The sequence below is a fragment of the Malaclemys terrapin genome, chromosome 3 (assembly GCF_027887155.1).
Source record: "Malaclemys terrapin pileata isolate rMalTer1 chromosome 3, rMalTer1.hap1, whole genome shotgun sequence".
NCBI lineage: Eukaryota > Metazoa > Chordata > Testudines > Emydidae > Malaclemys > Malaclemys terrapin.
In genome coordinates, this window is record NC_071507.1 from 108,133,478 (window position 1) to 108,154,436 (window position 20,959).

General features: G+C 38.2%; 1 protein-coding gene and 1 long non-coding RNA gene across 21 annotated transcripts in view; one reads left to right on the top strand and one right to left on the bottom strand.

The window, feature by feature from the left end:
• The window catches only part of LOC128834681 (uncharacterized), a 130,762-nt gene that overhangs the window by 61,806 nt on the left and 47,997 nt on the right, over positions 1 to 20,959 (top strand). The window contains exon 2 of one of the 2 annotated variants that reach the window (XR_008444464.1): positions 7,864 to 7,922. The exons of the other annotated variant lie outside the window; for it this stretch is intronic. This is a non-coding gene — a long non-coding RNA (uncharacterized LOC128834681). The remainder of the gene's footprint in view (positions 1 to 7,863; positions 7,923 to 20,959) is intronic. 2 annotated transcript variants of the gene reach the window in all.
• EYA4 (EYA transcriptional coactivator and phosphatase 4) overlaps positions 3,849 to 20,959 on the bottom strand; it is a 214,988-nt gene continuing 197,877 nt past the window's right edge. For 14 of the 19 annotated variants that reach the window (XM_054023652.1, XM_054023665.1, XM_054023671.1 and 11 more), the window contains 6 exons: positions 17,160 to 17,218; positions 16,894 to 17,054; positions 14,435 to 14,549; positions 11,870 to 11,991; positions 8,916 to 9,016; positions 3,849 to 7,291 (listed from right to left, as the gene is read on the bottom strand). In XM_054023652.1, coding sequence (XP_053879627.1) covers positions 7,211 to 7,291; positions 8,916 to 9,016; positions 11,870 to 11,991; positions 14,435 to 14,549; positions 16,894 to 17,054; positions 17,160 to 17,218 — 639 coding nt within the window. In that variant the 3' untranslated portion in view covers positions 3,849 to 7,210. Of the gene's footprint in view, positions 7,292 to 8,915; positions 9,017 to 9,055; positions 9,157 to 11,869; positions 11,992 to 14,434; positions 14,550 to 16,893; positions 17,055 to 17,159; positions 17,219 to 20,959 lie in introns of all 19 variants that reach the window. The other 5 variants (XM_054023669.1, XM_054023666.1, XM_054023661.1 and 2 more) reach the window with 1 other exon arrangement.

Here is a 20,959-nt window from a genome sequence, read left to right on the forward strand (position 1 = left end):
ACATCCCTTGGAGGAGTATCTACTAATGGAGATTCTCTATGTCCTAGTAAGTAGGAGAGGATAGAAGATGATAAAATACAGGTAGGATCTGATGAGAAATAGTCAAATGAAAAAAAGTCTATTACATCACGTAATAGGAGACTGCTAAAAAGTGACAAGATTTTAAAGTGTTTATATACCAATGCTAGAAGTCTAAATAAAACACTGTAGCATTTAATTTCAGAAAGCTGAACTACACAAAAATGAGGTTAGTTAAACAGAAATTAAAAGGTACTGCACCAAAAGTAAAATCCCTGCAAACTGCATGGAAAATTTTTAAAGACACCATAATAGAGGCTCAACTTAAATGTATACCCCAAATTAAAAAACATAGTAAAAGAACCAAAAAAGAGCCACTGTGGCTAAATAACAAAGTAAGAGAAACAGTGAGAGGTAAAAAGGCATCATTTAAAAAGTGGAAATTAAATCCTTGTGAGGAAAATAGAAGGGAGCATAAACTCTGGCAAATGAAGTATAAAAACTTAATTAGGAAGGCCCCCAAAAAGTTTGAAGAACAGCTAGCCAAAGACTCAAAGTAATAGCAAAAAATTTTTTAAGTACATCAGACGCAAGAAGTCTGCTAAACAACCAGTGGGGACTTGGAAACCATGAAGGTGCTACAGGAGCACTCCAGGATGATAAGGCCATTGCGGAGAAACTAAATGAATTCTTTGCATTGGCCTTCACGGTTGAGGATGTGAAGGAGATTCCCAAACCTGAGCCATTTTTTTAGGTGACAAATCTGAGGAAATGTCCCAGATTGAGGTGTCATTAGAGGATGTTTTGGAACAAATCGATTAAACTAAACAGTAATAAGTCACCAGGACCAGATGATATTCACCCAAGAGTTCTGAAGGAACTCAAATGTGAAATTGCAGGACTGCTAACTGTAGTCTGTAACCTATCATTTAAATCAGCTTCTGTACCAAATGACTGGAGGATAGCTAATGTGATGCTAGTTTTTTAAAAAGGTCTCCAGAGGCAATTACAGGCCGTAAGCCTGACTTCAGTACCGAGTAAACTGGTTGAAACTATAGCAAAGAACAAAATTGTCAGATACACATGAACATAATGTGTTGGGGAAGACTCAACATGGTTTTTGTAAAGGGAAATCATGTCTCAGCAATCTATTACAATTTTTTGAGGGGGTCAACAAGCATGTGGACAAGGGGGATCCAGTGGATACAGTGTATTTAGATTTTCAAAAAGCCTTTGACAAGATCCCTCACCAAAGGCTCTTACGCAAAGTAAGCTGTCATAGGATAAGAGGGAAGGTCCTCTCAAGGATTGGTAACTGGTTAAAAGATAGGAAACAAAGGGTAGGAATAAATGGTCAGTTTTCAGAATGGAGAGAGGTAAATAGTGGTGTCCCCCAGGCGTCTGTACTTGGACTATTCATAAATGCTCTGGAAAAAGGGGTAAACAGTGAGGTGGCAAAACTTGCAGATGATACTAAACTGCTCAAGATAGTTAAGTCCCAGGCAGACTGTGAAGAGCTATAAAAAGATCTCTCAAAACTGCGTTACCGGGCAACAAAATGGCAGATGAAATTCAATGTCAATAAATGCAAAATAATGCACACTGGAAAACATAATCCCACCTGTACATATAAAATGATGGGGTCTAAATTAGCTGGCACCACTCAAGAAAGAGATCCTGGTGTCATTGTGGATAGTTCTCTGAAACATCCACTCAGAATGTTGGGAATCATTAAGAAGGGGATAGATAATAAGACAGAAAATATCATATTGCCTCTATATAAATCCATAGTATACCCACATCTTGAATACTGCATGCAGATGTGGTCACCCAATCTCAAAAAAGATATATTGGAATTGGAAAAAGTTCAGAAAAGGACAACAAAAATGATTAGGGGTATGGAATGGCTGCCATATGAGGAGAGATTAATAAGACTGGGACTCTTCAGCTTGGAAAAGAGATGATGGGGAGAATGGGGGGAAATATGATAGAGGTCTATAAAATCATGACAGGTGTGGAGAAAGTGAATAAGGAAGTGTTATTTACTCCTTCTCATAACACAACTACTAGGGGTCACCAAATGAAATGAATAGGCAGCAGGTTTAAAACAAACAAAAGTTAAGGTTTCCCCCCCCCCATGCAGTGTCAACCTATGGAACTCCTTGCCAGAGGATGTTGTGAAGGCCAAGACTGTAACAGGATTCAAAAAAGAACTAGATAGATTCATGGAGGATAGGTCCATCAATGGCTATTAACCAGGATGGGCAGGATTGGTGTCCCTAGCATCTGTTTGCCAGAAGCTGGGAATGGGCGACAGGATGGATCACTTGATGATTACCTGTTCTGTTCATTCCCTCTGGGGCACCTGCCATTGGCCACTGTTGGAATACAGAATACTGGTCTAGATGAACCTTTGGTCTGACCCAGTATGGCCGCTCTTATGGTCTTAATTTCTATTAATGACTAGTGAATAGGAGCAGGTTGGCTCCTTTGGGTTTTCTGAAATGGTACTAAAATGGTTTTCTCTGATTTATGCTAAGCCATAAACGAGCTCTGGAAGACTAGTTTCTGAAGACTATCAGTAATGGTTCAATTTACTAAGTTTACTGTCCATCCTACCCACATTGTAAATTACATCCATAGGTCTCCAACAAGCAACTAAACGTATATATTTTCATATGCTTCAAAGGATGTGAACTTTTTAGAAGGCTTTTGCTTGGTGACATGTGCTTTGTGCATAAGCTGGAGCTCTTTGTAACGACCATTGATAAAGCTACTTAACCTACGTGTGCTTCACTATTAAAAATCATGGACAGAAAGTGCTGTGGCAGAGTGGTGCTTATATAATCTGTAGAGGTCTAGTGCCATTTACCACCTGTTGACTTCTGCAGGAGGAGGTGGAGGAAGACAAATATTCTGTCCCCACACATCCTTAATCCAGCACAAACTAATACAAGCAATTTTTAGTCTTTTGATTAGCACTCTTTCAGGGTTTTTTATAGGATAGAAGGATGTGCACCTTCTGTTAATTATTCCCCCTCCCCCACCCTTACTGTTGTTTACCTAGGGCCAGGTCTTCAACTGGTGTAGCTCCATTGACAACTGACTTCAATAAAAGCAGATTTTTATGTGCTGAGGATCTGGCCCTTATCACTTCTAGACACCAAAGAGAAGTCTCCTTTCTAAGGAGGCTTAGGTCTAAAACCCTACAAAAACGTAAGCATATTCATTACTTTGACGTCAATGGGACTGGTCCAACTGCATAAAGTTATGTATATGCTTAATTCCTTGCAGGATCAGGGCCGTATGTCATGGTCAGTCCTTAATAAATTATATCCCTGAGCCCATTTCCTATTCGAAAACATCTGTCATTGCTGTTCCCTTGCTTCATGCAGGAGCATGAGTGAGCGGTTAAGTACCAATGACAGTCTATAAATCAAATGATGGGAAACTTCTGCAGAGTGACTCCCTCCTCCAGCTCAGGATCACTACTTCTGAGCTACAGGGGGCCACGAAGCAATAGCAACAAAGATACTGCCATAAGGGGAACTCACATGAGGGCTGAACTGTTGACCAGATTACCTGTTAATTCTTCAGTCGTTCAAACTGTCTCCTGTGTAAAACAACCCAAGTTTTGATGCATTTGCATGTAGAAAAGACAAGAGCATAAAAATGTTACAGGTAATAAATAAATGAATCAGGAATTCATATTAAGAAAACAGATAAGCTGTAGTGATTGAGACCCTGCCCTTAGAAGAGACTTCTGTGTAATGAGGGTTTCAAATACAAAACCAGAAATCTTCCAGGGCAGTATAGTGCAGAAAATGACAACAGTTCCAAATGTATTTATTGAGACATAGTAAAGATGTACATATATTTTACAAGCTTTTAATATTAATTTACATTCTTAAATTAGGTAGGCCCCAATAAACTAGAACTTGCTAATACATGACAGAGACACTTGGCTTCAATTAAATTTCCAAAATGCTGCTATTGCTGGGAGTCATAACGCAATTTTGGCTCATGCCACTTAAAAAATTCCTCTTTAGCGATACTAAATACCATATTCATTTAAAGCATGTGCTTGGTATAAGGTAGAGCTGGCTCCTGAACTAAAACCCTGGAGCTGGATCCAAGTTCACTGCTAAAATGTAGTCTTCCTGGCAAGGGTCAAATCCACACACACTTAAATTTGGGATTTGGATTTCAAACCCCGCCTCCCCCCCAATGTTCAGGTGTGTTTGGATCCAGGATTTTGATATGGGCAGATCTCCTGTGTCAGTGCTTAGACTGGAACATGTTTTTGGTGCATATATTACTGCTTATACTGGATACTAATAAAATCCAATTCTGGGAGTCAGCCATCACCTATATCTTTGTGCACAATCAACAAATGTTTCTAAGACAGAGCTTTGCTTCTAGATTTCACTTTACTTTTTTTATACTGAACTGTACTAACTTACCCCTTATATTTCAGATATTGCTTACTCTGTGATTGAAATTGCACTGTATTTATATCTTGCAAGTGCAGTATTAAAAGTGCCTAATGTTCAAGTACTGTACTCACTTTAGATTGCTACAGTAACTGCAAAAGGCACAATAGTCTATATTTTAATTGCACATAGTATTTGCAAACATAACATTGTATTCATTTTGGGGGTAGGGATTGAAGGGAGGCAGTTATTATTGTATTATATACATTGAATTAAAATGCACTCAAAGTCCAAATGACCAAAGCTTACTTAAGTCCAACCATATCGATTTGGAACTGTCCAATTTGAGTAAAATATCTGCCTTGGTTATTCATGCCTTTAGTTGTCATGCAGGCAGCCTTATCGAAGTAAGAATATGCTATGAGACTGTATTTAAAGATACCACATGTGTTACTTTTTCCTTAAGTAGAGTATATCTGTGCATCTGGAATTCTGGAAACAGCTTTGGTATTGCGTGTGAAGTGTAAATGGCTTAGGGCTAAACCCTTAAGTGGTGAGGTGCTGTAAGGTTTTGTGAATTATCATTATTAATGGTATGAAGCTCATGCATAGAAGTCCCAATATTATCATGGCTTCACTGTGCTAGATGCTGTACAAAAACGTACCAAAATTATGTTAGTCTTAAAGGTGCCACAGGACCCTCTGTTGCTTTTTACAGATTCAGACTAACAGGGCTACCCCTCTGATACTTGACAAAGTTTTATATCACTCTGAGCCATACCCTCCCATAGGAGCACATGCATAACTTCCATGACATGAATTTTTTTTTTAAATAAATGGCAGGCTGTGAACTACATGTTACTATAGCTGCCATGTTCCTTTTTAAAAGCACATATTAAAATGATTTTGAAGACATTGGTATATTTAAGTCTATTTAAAATTGGTTCATTTAATTTTCACTGCAATAAAAAAATGGAAACTTAAAATTTTAACTGCTTTACATCAAATTTTATTTTTAGGCCAAATTTGATCAGGTACCATACTGTAAGAATAAACTATCTGTAAATAATTCCCAGCCATAGGCCTCTTTCAAGAGGGGAAAAAGAATCCCCCCCCACCCACACACATTTCTTCTGTAATTGGAGGTATAAAATAATTTAATATGTGGCAAGACCACATTTAAAACTTGTGGCAGTAGCATACCAGCCTGTTGTCTGAATGACTTGCGTACAAAATTCCAATGGAGGCAAAGGAATTTCTTTTTACTTAGTTATAAAAGAGTTTTGCCATTGACTTCAATGGGGCCAGGATTTCACCCGAAGACCTGACTTTGACATGGTCAATGTAGTTTAAATAAGCAACAAGTAATTTCCCTTTAAGCAACTCCTGAATAGAAATAGGTTGGTTTCACAGTAAAGACCAGGAGGACTGCATATCATTGAGTACTGTCCTTACATAGGTGTCCCTGGCATCTGCATTTCACATCCTATCATGACAAGTTCTCTATACAGTCAGAACAAGTGGGTGCACATGTGCTGCCACATACAGTATCAAGGAAGAGCAATTTCCATCCTCCACAATAAACAAAAGTTATTAACACTTCCAGTTGCTTCATGACACTGAAATCAGATGTGGGGTGGTAGGACTCCAGTGTGGAATATGACCCCCGCCCCCCCAAATGCCATTCCTAACCAGGGAAAGAGGGAAATGGAAGAGACTTAATTTGGTTTTGTTTAAATGGTAGATGCTCCCTATGCAGGTTTTTCTGTAGCCTGTAAGTAATTAATGAATATGGCTCTTAGTTTTCTCATGTGAGAATGAAGAAAGGATGTTCAAGATGTTAAGCAATTGCTTTAGCTTTGAAGGTAACGGTCCCCAATGTTATTTCAGCCTCCCAAAAGCCTCTTAACTTGCCTCAGTGGAACTATTCAGAAACCAAATAAAAACCACAAACTTTCCTTTATTTTTTCTTACTGAAACAAATACTTAAATGCTTTTGATGCAGCCCTGCTCTTTGATTACTTGAATTTGAAATTTGGTCATGTCAAAAAATGTCAACTTTTTTTTGTTTATCTACATAGTTTTTAACCAAAATTACATTGTAACACACAAACACGGTCTTGTCTTTAAGGCACAACACATCATTATGCACATTCTGTTTGCCAAACTTATAAAAGAGACAATATTATATAACCCTTCCCCACCCCTCCAAAAAAAGAAAAATTGCATCCACTTCCAAAAATCAGCTGCTAATAAAGTCACAGTAAATTATTTTCATCAATAATTTACACAAATTACAGGTCTAGACAGGATTGTCATTATACAGTCTGAGTGCATTCCAATTCAGATTTTCTGGGTTAGGTAGGCTAAAGTCTGGTTCAAACCTCAGTGCTGAGAGTATACCCCATATTGAGGAATGTTGTTGACCACCACCTTGTCGGTCAGAAAATGCATGTTGGTGCTTTGCCATTATGAGTCCTTTGTTCGCTCCCATTAGGGCTCATTTGGTGTGTACCAGCAACCTCCATAGGTTTTTATTCGTTAGAAATGTTGCATATATAAGACCATAGAGCTTCCTTATGTAGCACTAACATTTTAACTCCATTCAGCAATCTGAATTCTTCATTGTGGAATTTTCATTCCAAATATTTCTTCCCTTCTTAAGACAATTCATATGTGTTAAGCCAGAGGCATCGAATCACACATAAAAATTCAGTGTACTTGAAATATAAAAAAGGATCGCCAACTATAGAACACAGTTACAAATACTCTAGTTCCAGTGCTTGATGTAGAGCCAAGAGGTCCGAATGACTTGATATCCTCCAGAAAGGCATGTTGTGCTGCATTTGTTAGGGGGAAAAAGTGAGGAAAAATGAACACCTTGTCTACAGCAGAAGGCACACAGCAAATAAGTACAGTTAAGCTCATAACAATGTATTTGTAATGTTATGTTTGCAGCCTGATGTTTGTTAGTAAAATACTGACAAAAATCAGACCAAAATAGATCTGAGCTTAATTCTTAGAACTGGGAGGAAATAGTCTGTTTTACTATTCACACTGGAAATAGCCCCAAACTCACTGAATGCAACTCCCTTCATTTGGTCAGGGGAGCTTGCTCATTTGCTACTATAAAATTTATTAGAAAAAGGATGATCACTATTTATACTCATTTATTACCATTAAAAAGGTTCAATTCTCATTTAAAGGGTTATAGGACAGTCATTAAGGAAAGGCTCATATATAACATTTTGCGACACAGACAAGTTTTTTTTTTTTGGTCCAGCTGGGGGAAAAACTCTTCTGGAGAGAAACTTTCAAAACACTGATTTAAATAAAGATGACTGATGCTGCAGGAAACACCAATGTCTGCTGGTAGATGCAGTATAGCGAATTACAGATCTACTCATGCCAGGTCACTCTTCGAAGGCTGCTGCTGGACACTCCTCTAGCTGACTAGCTCCCTGGAACTAGGTAAGAACCTTTATTTTGCTCAGTTCAGATCTATTTGTAAACTGCTGTGTTCATCTATTCCTCTGAAAACCATATCTATTCATGCAAGTACAGCTACAGTTAGAGAGAAGCATGCCAACTGAAAACTGCCAAAACCAACCACCTGTGATCAGCACAGACCCATCACCAGTACTGCACCTCTATAAGCAACCATTTGGAATGAGCATTTTGATTTTGTTTCCACTACAGCGTAAATGTCAAAACAACACATAGGACCCATCAAAATACTAGAAAGATTTAAGTTTTGCTATCCTTAATGCTAATTCTTGGTATTTCTGGTCATAATTCAGGAGGCAAGGAGCACAACATTCAGAGTACATTACATTTTCTACATTACTGGGAGTTAGTGGAATGCGTTTGACTTCTGAAAGATTTCCAACTTGTTCTGTTTTCAAATATTTGCTTATACATCACACTTACAAATTTTGACTTTGAGAAAACTGTGCAGAAAATGAACATTTTTTACTTTGAAGAAACTGTACATTTGTGTCTTCCTTTTGCAGAAGTGTTTCTTGAAACAAACTGTTTTAAAATCAATCATGTTTCTCCTAGTATATTCTAAAGGCATTTTTTTTCTCTTCACGATAGAAGAACTTTGGCACAATATTTTGCTGGTTTTCTGCATTCTCTCCAATAGCTCTTGCTCTAATTTCCACGTGTTGTTTTAACCAAAACCCCTCTTGCTTTATTACTTCTGTTTTATATCTTAGTGTTTATTTGCTTTTTTTTCTCCCCATTAACATTCATTTAATTTTTTGGGGGTACATTTCTTACCCAGGTTGTCATTAAGCAAATGCTAGAATCCAAATGGTTTATTTTAATGTAAGTGTAGGCCTTATCATGCTCTTGGTGCCTCTGAATATTCAACTTATCTGCCATTGTGCAACACTAGTAGAAACGAAACAGGCTTGCATTAGTATCTATGTATCACACCAACATTTCATGACAGGTTACCTTTTTTGCTGCCTGTTCTTCTTCTACACCATCCCCAATTACAACATATACTACTTTTCTGCCAAACCTTTGCATTATTCGTTCAAAGCAACTTTCTTTTCCTGGAAGATAAATGAGATAAGAGTTCAGAGTGAAGTTACCTGGTTAGCTGCATGCTCCTCATCTCGTCCATCTCCAATCACAACATAAGTTATGTTAGTGCCAAATCTGGACACTATACGCTCAAAACAGCTTTCTTTGCCTGAAAAACAACACACTACTTATTCAAGCCATCATGTGAGTTATCTTGAAGCTTTACAAAGGGTTAAGTGAATCCTATTAAAGTGTGCATTTTTTCATAGCTCCCAGCTTTTGGCTTGTTTCACAGATGTAGCCAGCCAAAAAGCAGTTGAATTCCTTTGTCAGACTAAGCAGATTTATCTGATATTAGATCTCATTCCTAACCTGAGGTACAGATTTTGGCTGTAACAGAAGGATGGTATTACTTCTATTGTAAAAACATAAAATTGAATTTCAATACTTGCAGATTATTTTAATCCCCCCTCCCCCAAGGACAGTAGCATTTACTGCACGGGGAAGAGCTGTCATTATGGGATGATGGGCACTCAAACCTAGGGAGAAGAATGAAATGAGGCAGAAAGTTGCCCCTGAAACATGTGCCATTTTGCAAGACTGGATTAAGCCAGCTCAGCCAATGACAAGAAAGGAGGCTTCTAATTAGGAAAATATTGTGTTTTGGAACTGCTGAATGAGGACCAGATTGTAGTGAGTTTAAGGGCCAGCTCCAAGTACAGACACTATGCTCAGAGTGCAGGGACCACTCCTTTTGTACAACCCTGGCAGCACAACCCACCTGAAAGGATGTGGGAGAGGGGAGTGGTGTGCATTGCATCCCCAGAAGGGATGTAGCAGTGGGCACAATTTCCCTGCATGCCAGGCAAGAATTCTATTTTCCTGCGGCAAATGGTGCTACTCCTTACTGTAGACTAGTGTGCAAATTGCACTCAGACTAAAATGTGCAGGTTGCTATAAATATCTATTAAAATGGCAGTTTAATGGCATTTAGGCTATTTGATATACTTAATTCTTTGAGAGTTTTTAAATGATTTCATGCATCCTCTCATTATGGAATGATGTAGCTAATTAAGTTATCAAAATATCTGTTTTTCTTCGTGTTGCTGAAAGGCACATTTAAAAAATGGTACTCTAAAAACAAATATAGTCAGGACGCTTTGCCAATGAAGTCTGATAGAATTTTAACAATCAATCTCCATTAAAATTTGGAATGGATGAATGGTCAGATATGAACTCTTGCAAATTATTAGCTGTTTAAAAGTCACCAGAATGGTGACTTTCCCCAATTCACAATTGGATTTGATCTATGATTTCCAATGTTCAGATGTAAGTTCTTCTGAAACCATCAGGAGTCAAAAGTGAGGCCATATTATATTCTAAAGGAAATTCTCCATAGATTTTCAATAGAAACTTGGGTTGTCCTGTGACCTAAATGTCACAATCATTTAAGAATTCTTAATACAACCTTTCATCAGCTGGAAACCTTCACTCTTTCCCCATATTCTAGAATCACTCTGTATGCACTAGAGTTTGCATTTTCAAAGGAGTCTTAGAGATACCTTTGAAAATCCAAGCCTAAATTTTATTTTGTAGATTGCCATTTTCAAGAGTATAATTTGTCACTGTATATTACAAGAAGTTATTTATAAGTTACTTAACAGACCTGAAGGGTATTGGATGCCTGAAATTGCTGTGTATGAAATGAAGATCTTAGTTTATAATACAAATTAGCTGGGCCTCTCATATAATGCTGGTTCATAGAATTCACTGGAATTATATAACGTATATCTAACATATAAAAGATGAAATTCAGTAGGGAGAATGTAAGAGAGATGACTCTCCTGGAGTTCCCTCTTGTGGCAGGCCATGGCATGACAGCATGTCTGCCTCAGTTTCCCCTTCCAAAGTCCCCAGTAACTCTTCTTCAGGTTCTCTTGCTATAATAAATATCCTTCTTGGGGCTGGTTTATTATAAAACCTTGTGCAAATGGTCCAAAACAGAAGTCCCGAACATGTAGTTCATTTCTCACCCAAGTGCAAGCAGTCATGAAAACTCAAGACATCTTGTTGTTTGATGAAACACGTAACGTACTGGCTTCTTCAACCTTGCCTGGACTCTTGGTCATCCCTTGTCCTTGTACCAGGACGCACAGCCCTTCCACCTGAAGAATAATCCTGCTCTTCCTAATGGGAACCCCCCCGAGATGCCCTCTCTGTTCCCCTGCATCTAGCCCTCCAGCATTAGAGATGTCAGCAGGTAAGCCCCTCCATTGCTCCCCTGTCTTCAGCCCTGCCTGTGTCCCTCAGGCTCTTCCTACCCTCTGACCCAAGCTTGGGGAAGTCAGCCAACAAACCCCTCTAGGCACTCTTCTTGCTTTAGCCTTCCCCCCCCCAGGAACCATCTTCTGCTTCTTTCTAGGAACCTTCCACAGTCCCATGGTCCCTGGTAGCTCTCACCTGTTCCTGATTCCCACACAGGCTGCTCTGATTCACCAGTCTCTCTCTCTCTTACTGGCTCTATTTTCTGCTCTACACCCAGGTGCCCTCTTAATTGGAGCATACTGATCAGGTGCACTTGCCCTGCTCCCTGTATAAGTGCCAGTGTCACCCTGTGACAGAGTTATATATTTAGATGGTACATAGTCTATATATAAATGTGACAAATACTGGGATTAGAAGTACTCATAGCAAACAAATGTTTTAAATTTTTAAACAGTCAATAAATCTTAAAAACTGAGGCAATGCACAATTCATTTTCTACCTAAATATTTATACTATCAGATAAGTGTTTTTGAATATATCCATAACTAATAAAAGGAAAAAATATTTTCATATGATAAAGCAAATGCAGTCTGAGGACTAAAGAGTAATTTTCTTACCTATTTTGGTTGCACTGTAAATATTTTCAATAGGAAAAGCACCTCCTAAACTATACAACAGGACTTTTGCAAGTGCTGGGATAAGTTGGGTGGTTGTTACCAAAACATTTACACAGTTACTCCTAAAGGGAGAGAAATAGTTGTTGAATCTGAATAATGGTACATCGTTCAAAAAATTATACAGTTAATATTTTGCTAAATAAAATTGGCCGCTGAGGATGGCATTCAGGATTTCCTGACATTAACTGTCAATCCAAATGCATTACTATCACTTAACCAGCCTTGAGAACCGTTTTATTAAAAATCTTATCCTTCGGCGGAAGGCTTTTCTGTTTTGGGCAAGTGCATAGGCCTGCAGTGCTGTGAAAACTGGGCTCCCTTTAAGATGTCAAAATAAATGCTCAAAAACGGAGATCTCAAATCACTAGTTGCTTTTAAAAATGTTGCCAAAACAGAACTCTCAAATTGGCAATTACTGGTGACTAATGACCAATCAGATGAAAAAGAGTTAGGAGGGGAAAAATGACTTGTCATTACTGCCTTAAAGGGAAGGACTGGGACAATAGAGAAATGCATATTTTCTCACCCAAGAATTATAAATTAATGGTGGCCTCAGAACTGAACATCACCTTCCTAGTATTTCAAGGGTGGAAAGAGCAATCTTTTCAAGGAGAGGGGAAGAGTAAAAACTTCCCAGTTTCATCACTGATCAGGTTTTTATGTCACTTCAGTCTGGGGCTTTGAGGAGTTCAGATGGCAGCAACTATACAACCAGAAATGGAATTTAACGCTATTACAAGGTCAGATAAGGAAGGGCTTGAACACTAGTGCAGCCTACTGGTGTTAACATGGGGCTAGGACCAGGAACTTGTGGGTTCTAATCCTGGCTCTTCTACAGTTTTAACATGTGACCTTTGGCAAGTGAAGTAATCTCATTGTCTCAGCTTCCGCCTCAGTAAAATGGAGCTAATACACATCTACCTCAGAGATATTGTGAGGATTGATAAATGTACAGTACTCATGAAATACACCTCTACCCGGATATAATGTAGTAAAGCAGTGCTCTGGGAAGTGGGGAGGGGGCTGCGCACTCCGGCGGATCAAAGCAAGTTCGATATAACGCAGTTTCACCTACAACATGGTAAGATTTTTTTTGGCTCCCAAGGACAGCATTATATCGAGGTAGAGGTGTACTTGACAATTATTTAAACATCTGACTGGCCTTTATTTAATCGGTAACAATTTTCCAACAATCCATTATTGCTTAAATGACAATGCAATTTTTTTGAATACTGTGTGGATAATATTTTTAGAAATAAGTATGATATCAAACACACATGCATAAATTATTTGTACTTTTATTTTTTTCATTAGATACTGCTAAAATAGATTTCCAGTTTAGCTGCTGTTTGTTAAAAACATGTAGATGTTTAAAATAGTTGTTCGTTTTGTTCTTTTCCCTTAACACTGATTCATCTCTCACCCATGTTACTCTTGAAATAGAAGACAATGTGGCTCCATGTTGTTCATTACTATCGTTTTGCACTTACAGTATTGATTAGCTCAGAGGGAACAGGTACTGCTCTCTGAATATCATTGTTGAAGAACCAGCAATTATTTCTTAGGGGAGGGAGTGCTGGGTTTTAATTATTTTGGTTAAACAGATAGTTGCTCTAAAAATCCTGCACATCCACTCAGGGTATGTTTATATTTCAATGTAAACCCAGGGTTAATAGCACGTGAATTAGCAGATCCTGGATTTGTTAACCTAGGGCTTGAGTGTCTACACTCATTTGTAATCCCAGATTAGGAACTGTTGAACCTTCAGTCACAATCTGTGGCTCCAGTGTCTACACCACATTATGCAGCCTGAGTACAACCACCCATATTCCAGACTTCCTAGAGCTCTCCCAAAATGCGGCTGCTTTAGCCTTTTGTTCATTGTGTAGGGTGTGAAAACTTGACTGTCTACAGAACACAGTCAGCCTGTGGGACACTATGGGCAGACTCCCAGAGCATGAGTCTAGTGGCTGTGTCTACACTGCAAGCAATAGGGCTTGAACACTCAGTCCTGGCTTGATGCAGGCTTGGACCTTCTACCCCTATGGTGCCCTAAGCCCCTGGGTCAGAGCAATTTGTGTGTTGCTGGAAGGGGATTTAGGTATGCGCCCGAGTTTGAACCCTGGGCTCACACTGCAGTGTAGACGTACCCCCAGAGTCATAATTATTATGTCTGCAGGAATGGACAGAGACCTTTGAGTTCTGGGCTTTTGTGCTCTAATGTAGTGCAGTGCTCAGATACCTCTACAGGCAGACACTATGCAGAAACACAAGAGAGAAAGATTTTGAATTAATTTAAAGGTGAAGTGTCCAATTTAGGCTTGCATTAACTGTAAGTATCCCTTTAATGTACACTTAAAGAACTGAAATCTGTTAACTTAGCAGTTTCACCCCTCCACTTCACAGATTCATTAGCTTGTTACTTATGAAGGCTATTCTGCTGGTACTTGTATTTTTAATATAAAATGAATTAATAATGTTTTTACAATATATGCAAGTACATACCTAGTGCTAATAATTGATAATGATTTAAGTGCATTTGTCAACCAGGAGTCGGTCAGAGCTTCAATCTCTGCTCTTAACTGCAGCCACGCATCTCTTTTAGCAGGGCCAAGGAGACCTTATATATAAATGAGTAAGGAAAAACAAAAATTAAACTGTGCTTTAGCTGGAACATGCAGATTTTGCAGTAATTTATTCTATTTTGAATTCTGCTTTTAAGGCTTGATAAAATACATCCATTGAAGTCAATGGATAGACTCCCATTGACTTCAGTGATGACTGGATTGGGTTTTACTTCTCCACACTATTGTAATGGGGATGTTTAAGATCCTAGGACTTAAATAATTTTGTTTGAAAGACACCTGAGCTCTCATTAATAACCAGCTTAGATACCCAGTTGTGTGTGTGGGTGTGTTTCTTCCCTATGGTACATTTTCTAGTGCTTTCCCCAAAGCAATTAGACTACCTCCACTTCTGTTGCAAGACTACCCACAGTCTAATATCATACATCCTACTGAAATGCAGCCTCAATTACGTCATTACTTCTAGTTATGGACCCTAAATAATTTCTATCCAACCTTGGTATCTGAAGCTGTTGCAGCTGTGAAGTATTTGTAGATTTTATGTCATCCTTCCTTTAATCATGTCTCACAAACTATAAAAGCCTCCCTCCAACCTTTTTGTAGACCCCTTAGATGTGACGGGCAGAACACTTTTGAAAATCTGATCATAACTTAGTCAAGTTTTCTGTTTTTCTGTCAACAAGACCACAATGTTACAAAAATAATGTTACAAAAGTTGGAGGGAGCAGGATGCATGTGTGAATTGGCCACAAATGGTGGAATACATTAAATAATCAATAAAGCATAAATTGGTTGTGGAGGGAAAAGAAAAATACATACTAGGTATATGGACTCCACCCTCATACTGATACCTTCTATTACAACCATCCTGTTTACTTTAGGTTCTTGCACAGTTGCTCAGTAACCCAAACTTTTTTTTTTTAATGGAATATAGCACCTTGAGAATTCTCGACACATTAGGAGCTTTTGTATGAATGTCCAGTAAATCTGTAGGTCAGTTTGTTTCCTGTATTTTTAATGTATAAAAATTCTATTTCATAATGGTAATATAACACTCTGGACAGCACAATTTCTTGAGGTATCATTAACTTCTCAGGTATTTTAAGTGGCTTGGTCATAAGACATGCAACAGTCACCACCTACAATGCTCTTATGCTTCATTTTCCTGTAAGTAAATACTCGTCGCTAATAAAAATGCAAAGATACAAGTCAGTCCAAGTCTCAGTTAAATGTTTACTATGGTGACTAAAACTCACTGTCCACATCAACCTAACTCATGATTCCCATTTCTGACAGTGGGACTTGGTTCTAAAGCAGTGCCAAACCTACATATTTTTGTTCACAGGTGAGTTTTGAGTTTAGGTTCCTCTCTAAATGAGCCTCAGATGAAGTCAGTCCTGTTACAATAGTCGAGAGCTTCATTGGGACCCTCAACATCGCACAGAGCTGGGCTCTCCCATTCGTGTTTGGAACAGGGGAAGGGAGAGAAGACCATGTCTTCTTGGGGTGGATGATTGATCTGTATCCCTCTGGGCTCTTCAGAGTGGGACTGGCTGGCCCTCTAAATCTTACAGGAGGAATCTTCTGGGTTCATTCAGCCTTCTTTTGCAGCAGTAGAACTCAAAAACTCTTTCAACACTGCTGCTATTACTGGCACTTGGATGCCCAAGCGTGTAAATGATAGTAGTGAAGCCATCATCTTGTGAGAAATCAGAGGTTTCCTACTAAGACCGTTACCTCCGATGGTGGGAGTCTGGGGGTCTGCTGCAGAGTTTATGAAAGGGCACAGCAGCAGGACTATAAGAGCTTTTCTAGCTTCAAACCTGCAGCATGCAGTGAACTGACCTGGCTGGCTGCCAGTGGACTTCTCCAATGGGATTTGGAAGAGAGTGTGGCTACCACCCAGCCCACCAAAAGAGCAGGATGGGGAATAGGCCAGTCAGACTCAGCATGAAGGCACCAGAGGGGAGGAAGCAGGACACCTGACTTCTCTCCTAAAAAACATTGTAAGTAGTTGGAACAGCCAGTAAATCAGTGGGAATTGTGTAATTGTGTCTGAAGGATGAAATTCTGGCCCCAATGAACTCAACTGGAATTTTGCCATTGACGTCAATTGGGCCAGAATTTCACTCTAACTGTGCTGCTACCACAATTCTCCAGTGTCTCCTCCTTCGTCCTCTAGAAGCAAAATTCTAGCAGTCACTCTTAATGGCAGGGTCTCTTTCACAACTCTGGACTGGTCATTTATATTAAATTTTAATAGCACTAATTCCACTGTGGAGTTTCCAAGGGTATTGTAAGGTAGCATTACTTAATTACCATAACCATACAGTAACTTCAAATGTAACTTGATAATATTTTAACTTATCCTAACCTTACCTCCTATGTTGTTCTTGTAAGTATTATACAATTCTTTTACTCTTCTGTAACGGAAAGCCAGCTTCCTCATCCAGTCAACCCCTCCTCTTACACCTGTTGGCAGACAAAGGTTTGCACTACTTGCAGCTGCATGGAAGCCATCAGTTGCAAAACTGTAGGTACTGCAAACACCCAAAATATATTAAAAATAAATACAATTTATTCCTGTAAAATGAACTTTTTTAATCTTTGCAAAAAATAAAATTTTGAAAAAGAGTATATCTTACCTTAGGTCTTGCCCGTTGTCATCAGAAGAAACATCATCTATATGAACTTGATCACATTCCTATTGAAAATTTAAATTAAAAAGATAACTTGTTTTAAAGGTTCATGTATGTGTTAATACTTCCCAATCTGTCTTTAGTACAGGCATTAATAAAACAACCACTGTATCATCGATTGTGCCAGAAGATGGCAGTGTCTACACACTCATTATCATGACAAACTTTTGAAACAAAAGAATTTTCAACTCCTCTGACACTATTCAAATTAAGAGTTAAAATTGAGTCAACAAAGAAAGTTATAAGGTACTTGTTACTTCAATGTGATTTTAGACAGCAATTCTTTTTAAAAACCCTTTCCTAGTCTCTCTCTGATGGGTTGGTAAGATGTGTGTTAACCCAGCATTTCAAAATCAGTTCAGACCATTGTTCTCCATTCTATATAAAAACTAGTAATGGACAAACCTCAAAGATCTGTCATTTCTGTTAAGCCTCCAAAAGTCTGGATGCTTATCCAAGTCTTATCTGAACTTACCCAAACCTCTTTGGTTTGGAAACCTCACAAAATCAAGCTCTTGAGGCCTCCACTACTTCCTGGTTTCAGCTGGGCTGGAAAAACCCACAGAAACAGCCTGTCTTGTAGTATTTGACTATGTCCAGTCCCAGAAAAAAAATAGGAAGTATGGAACATACAGAGAAAATGTATAATTTTAAAAACTTTTTCTTTATTCGGGCACTGTTTTTTTTATTAAGCATGTTCCATTGTTCACAATTGTTATGGAGAAAAAGAGGTGAATGTGGGATCACAAGAAAATACCCTCTGTGTAGGTGTACACAAGCCCTGCCTGGATAGTTTTACATTTGTTTTCTGTATCACAGTTATAGTATATCATCTGAAGGACATGTATGGATTCACTAGTTTGGAGATTTTAAGTGATGCTGTCACAAGTGAAAATAATCACAATTGTGAACATTTGGATTAAAAGTTGATTGTTTTTCAATGTAAAACTTTTTCTACTTTTTAAAAAAAGATTGAGGAATGGTTTTGAAAACTGATTCACCCACTCTGCTTTAACTCACACATTAATGTAATCACTTAGGCTGAGCTTTCCACTTACAGAACTGCATACCCTTAACTAACGAGCTCAGTCATCGTCAAACAAAATCATCAGTCAAGATGTGCACATTTTAGAAGTCTCAAAGCTCAGTCTAGTACAACCGCTAAGAAAATTTTCAATCTAAAGAGGAGAAATTTCAGAATATACACACTGAAAATTTAGAATTTAAACTGGGAAGGCAGGACATCTAATTAGAGATGTTATTTTAGGAATTTTCATAATTTTTTGTCCAACACTTTAATCTGACTTTAACACGCTTACTTTGCGTGGGAAAAAAATCATTAACTTTTGATATTAAGGCAATAGACTTTAGAACCAATTTGTGGACAAAATTAGTGCTGATAACATCATTTAATAGTCATATTTATGATTTATCATTCTGTAATATACCCAAAAGAACTAGCAGCCAAATTCTACTTGTTTGGCTTAACCCAATCATGTAATTGCCATAGGAGTGTAAGAGCTCCTTGGGTTCAAGGGCTGTTCTCTCCTTGGGAGTAATAAAATGAATTTTCTCTCTCTAAATGGGATGGGATTATAGCAGGGAGCAGAATATTATAGAATATAAATATGGACACTGGGAAAAATAGTGGGTTTGCACAACTGATGCTGGTAAAATAAAAAGCAACCCACACTAAACAGAACATTTTTGGGCATTTTAAAAAGTTCAGATAACGCACAACTTTCAGTTCATTTTTGTGTGGACCTCTGGACTTCCTGGTTCTGACAGGAACTAGCAAAACACTATTGGAATTCAGAGCCTTAAAGTTTTTCTATGAAAATTGGGGTGGGGGGGGGGGGGGAAGAGAGGGGAAAAAAAAAAGGAGTGCCAGATGCAAATAAAGGAGCAGTTTTCTTGCTCTTTTGCCCTCACTATTGTTTGTGCCTATGGAGAAGTGCCAGTGGTAGAAATACCACTCAGTTGATCTTGGGCATACTAAAATCAGACTCCATATTACATTGGGACAGATTCTGATCTCTTTACTCATGTTAAGCAGGCATCATACTCCAGAGCAACTCCACTGATTTCAGTGAGATTGTTCACAGACTAACATATTAGTCAAGGGTGTAAAGGTATCTGACCCTGTGAGTTTGTGTGTGGCGAGGAAATGCACAAAGCATGCATGAATACAAAGGAGTGTGTATAGCTGTTTTGGATTTTGTTAAACTGTTCAGCTATTTTATAATGAGTACTGGAGTTAGAGTACATTTTAGTACTAGAAAATAGTTTTGTTTGTAATGGACCCACTAATTGGCACACAACCAACATCTAAAATTCCAGAGACTTATTTAATGAAATTATCAGCAAAATTGAGTATGAGTGGGTGGCAAAGGCTCAGCCTTTTTCTTCTACTTTGAATTTTTGTCTTACATCTTGAAAGCTAGATCCAAATCCATCAATTTACGGGGAGGAAAGAAAGAGGGTTCAAGAGCATGCAGTTTCCTGACTTCCTTGCTGCTGGTCTCTGCAGGAGGGTTTTTCAGTTTCCATAGGATCTAAATACAGGTGGTTTTCCAGTTCCCCCTCCTCACTGAGTCTATGGCTCACCCTCTTAACCAATTGTTTCAGAGCTATGGGAGCATTGTTACTTGCTTCTTTCTTTGGTGCATTACTGAATACTCACAAGGGAGACCTTAGAACTGACTCATGTGCTCTTTCTATGCTATTGAAGTACTCCTTTCTTCTTGATTTTTAAAAAGTCACACTAGACCAATGTATTTGTAAAATTTGGATAAACTTTCATACCAAGAATGTTCAAGTTCATCATAAAGCCAAGTCCAGAAATTTTGTACACATTTTAGTCAGTTCCCTCCTATTTCCAGTGGAAACAATGAGCTTGTTGCACAACATTAAGAGATTGTAACTTGTTTGTAGGAAAGATGGGATAGAAATGGGGGGTGGGAAAGCTCTCTGTTAATTTGAATTTTAAGGTAAAATACCTTTCATAACAGCTACAGTACTGGCTACACTCAAGTCACAGTGGGTCACTGGCTGTGCAAGTTCAAAACTAAGAAAGATAAAATATATTTTCTATTACTGCGTGTGTACAGCATTAGTCCAGGTACAATAACTGACGTTTGTTTGCAGTAATTTTTATTTAAATAACACCTCGATGCAGTTAATTACCTGTAGGAATGTTTAGAGCTTGAAAATTTTACTGAACGTGCACAGCCTACAAATTGTCCATAAAAAAGTATCCTCTTGGAATGGCTAGTAATTTCATTATCCAGTAAAAACAGTGACTCACTGCACTGAAAACAAAAATGCTATTATACTGCAGATATTCAGCACTACACATTTTCAGGATGTACAGAACCACCCATTTCATGTACATGCCTCAGTCTATTAAAACTGGACTGAATTGCCTGCCAAGTATTGAGGCTTATTTAAACTGCTACCTGAACTTTTCCCCTCGTTTATATGAAAGAAAAAATAGCATAGGTTGATTTTTTTTTCATTTCAACATGAGAAAGAAGAAAATTTATAGATTCTTCATACGTCATTACCCTCCTTGCTCTCTAAACCAATATTACGTATGTATATTCCTTTAAACTGTATGAATTTGTTTTTCCCACAACTTATGATAAAACTACAATAAATAGCAATAGACTATTTTACTGCTGCACACAGACAGGGCCAAGTCCCAATTACTACTACTACTACTACTATTTGTAGACACTGATTTT